The sequence below is a fragment of the Procambarus clarkii genome, chromosome 40 (assembly GCF_040958095.1).
Source record: "Procambarus clarkii isolate CNS0578487 chromosome 40, FALCON_Pclarkii_2.0, whole genome shotgun sequence".
Lineage (NCBI taxonomy): Eukaryota > Metazoa > Arthropoda > Malacostraca > Decapoda > Cambaridae > Procambarus > Procambarus clarkii.
Genome location: NC_091189.1, coordinates 30,224,445 through 30,227,117, shown reverse-complemented (window position 1 = coordinate 30,227,117; position 2,673 = coordinate 30,224,445). Strand labels below are relative to the sequence as shown.

At 50.1% G+C, this 2,673-nt stretch overlaps 1 protein-coding gene across 1 annotated transcript; it reads left to right on the top strand.

The window, feature by feature from the left end:
- The first annotated feature begins 285 nt into the window (after positions 1–285).
- On the top strand, positions 286–753 carry LOC138372856 (sperm acrosomal protein FSA-ACR.1-like). Its single transcript, XM_069338525.1, has one exon. It carries the CDS (start codon positions 286–288, stop codon positions 751–753), a length of 468 nt encoding a protein of 155 aa, XP_069194626.1.
- Positions 754–2,673: the final 1,920 nt, after the last annotated feature.

Genomic DNA, 2,673 nt, shown 5'->3' with positions numbered 1-2,673 from the left:
GACAGAAGAAGAGAGGACAAATGCTTCAAGAAGGCAGCCCCGGGTGTTTGTCGGAGCATCACCCCAGAGAGTATGCCGACAGTTAAAATCATCCAACAGGAGCACTGGCTCTGGTAAGGAGTCCAACAGGTGTATAAGATCAGGAAAAGAAAGTGGGACATTTGGGGAAAGATAAATGGAACAGACTGTATACCATTTAAAATACGGTACTGCCCAGTTCACAAAGATACGGGCAGCAGAACACTGAATGGGCGATTGAAAAAGTAAGGGGACGAAGGGAATGTCATGACGGATCATGAGAGCAGTAGTTATGGGCCCCATCAAAAGCTGGAGGGGAAAAGAGAAAGGAATAACCATGGAAGTGACCAGGACGAGTGCCAAGCATCGGCTTCTGGAGATGGACATAAAGCGGAGAAAACTGTGTTATCAGAAGATGGAGTTCATGGAAGTTGGCATAAAATCCACGAATATTTTAAATCCACTCACGAGTCCGTAGTGGGAGGAGGCATTGGAGAGGGGCGGTCAAGGGAATCAGGGGGAGGGAGGACAGAGACAGGGGAGCACACCTCATCAAGGGCAGCAACCGAGAGAGAATCGAGGACCAAGGGAACCTCCATAGCTGGGACAGGGGACTCGACCACCAAAATGGGAGGGGATGCAGAGATAGAGTCAGAGTTGGAAGGTGGGGAAGAAAGCAATGCCTTCGTACCTGCCAGGAAGGAAGAAGGAGAGGAGCCAGGTTTACGTTTTTGACTTAAAGAGACAGGTGTTCCAGCAACAACATACTGGGCGACAACCTTCATAGTCTCAATAGGAGAAGGAGAATGGGAACAATTAACATGAAGATTGCCGGGAGAAGGATCGACAACAGCCTGGTCAGACAGGAGGGGCAAAAGACAGAGGGAAGGGCTGGGAAGAAGGATTGGGGGGAGAAGGGAAAGAGGGCACAGGAGACAGGGCAGACTGTGAAGGAAGGAATGAAACACCAGACAGAGAACTAGGAGGAAGATCTTCTGGTTCAGAATGTAAAGGAGCAGGTGAGGTGGTGGTGGGAGAGTCCAGGAAGGACGTGTATGTATGTTTACACCCTAGTTAGTTAGTTGCTGTGTCACGAGCAAGAGACATGCCAGTAAAAGAGGAACAAGTAGTACTTGGCATCTTGCCTCAGGGAAAGACAAACGATCGCGGTGTTTCAAATTGTTGATGGCCTCCTCAAATTTGTAGTGCATACATGCGCGGGAGAAGGTAGGGTGGGCGTCACCACAATTGATGCAGTGAGCTTGGGAAGAAGAGTACCGTCTTAGAGTGACCCAAGTCCCCACAAAAGGGGCATAGAGACACTGCACTTGTGCATTTGATGGGACCATGCCCAAATTTCCAGCACCTATTGCAGAGTCTAGGAGAGGGAATGTACTGCTGAATGGAGCATCTGGAATTGGCAAGAATTTTGGAAGGCGTAAGGGACCTACTGTCAAAAGTAATCTTCTCAACTCGAAGTGGTAGACGACGAGACCACACGGGGGTCGAGTGAATCTATCAACCTGGAGGATAGAATAGCCTTGGGCTTCAAGGATATGTTTAATATCCTCGTGGCAGTCTTTCAGGTCCCTAACACCAGTCGCAACATGATTTGGAAGAATAACTGCCAATGCTGGCATTTTACCAGGCATTTTTGGAGATCCGAATTGGGGTCTCCGCAATGGTGGACAACGAGGCTAAGCAGGCAGCTGCTTCCTGAGAAGGAGCAGCAACGACACGTGTGCCAGTACGGGCGGGGTTATAAGTAACAAAGGTATCCACCGAATCAACGAGGTGTTTATGGAGGAAGACGTGTAAAATCCACATGGTTGAGATCAAAGTACTGAATGCACGTTGAAGGACCAAACAAGGCTTGGAACGCAGTATAACTGGAAGGAATTGTGTGGGTGCGTCTGCGGAGGGAACGGCACCGAGCACCCCCAGTAAGATGGAGGGTAAAAGGTGCAGTTGTCACACTGAGAGAAGGAGCTGCTCCAGATGATGAGCTGGTCATCACTAGGGCCTTGGAGCTCAACCCTGCAACAGAGGGGGGAAGGGAGCAGAGAGGGGTAGTCAAGAGGGTCAATGAAGCAGTTTGGTCTGGGTCCAATGTAGTGGGGGCTACAGAGCCCGGTCTTCCATCACAGTCGTCTCGGGAGCCTGGTCGCCCACTCCACAAGCCTGGGTAAGAGAAGTCGGTTCAGTTTCCATACAGCATCACTTCTAAAAGTCTGGGTTCTGGAGCCAAGGGATACCTCCAACCAGGGCAGCCAGGGAGGCCTAGCGCTGGGCCAGTACAGGAAGGGGTGCGTCGTCCCCAGCAGTGCTCTACCTTTTTAACAGGGGGAGTCCTACTGCGAACAAATCCACAAGGGCCGTGACGAGGGTTCGAACCTACGTCCGAAAGGATCCCAGATGCTGCCTTAATCGACTGAGCTACGACATGGAAAAGAATTGCAACCAGAAGTTCTACTGACTTTACTCGGATCTTCAGAGTAAGTGCAATTGCAAAATTACAATTGCAAAAAAGAATTGCAACTTCCGGTTGCAATTCTTTACCATGTCGTAGCTCAGTCGATTAAGGCAGCGTCTTTGATCCTCTCGGACGCAGGTTCGAACCCTCGTCACGGCCCTTGTGGATTTGTTAATTTGATG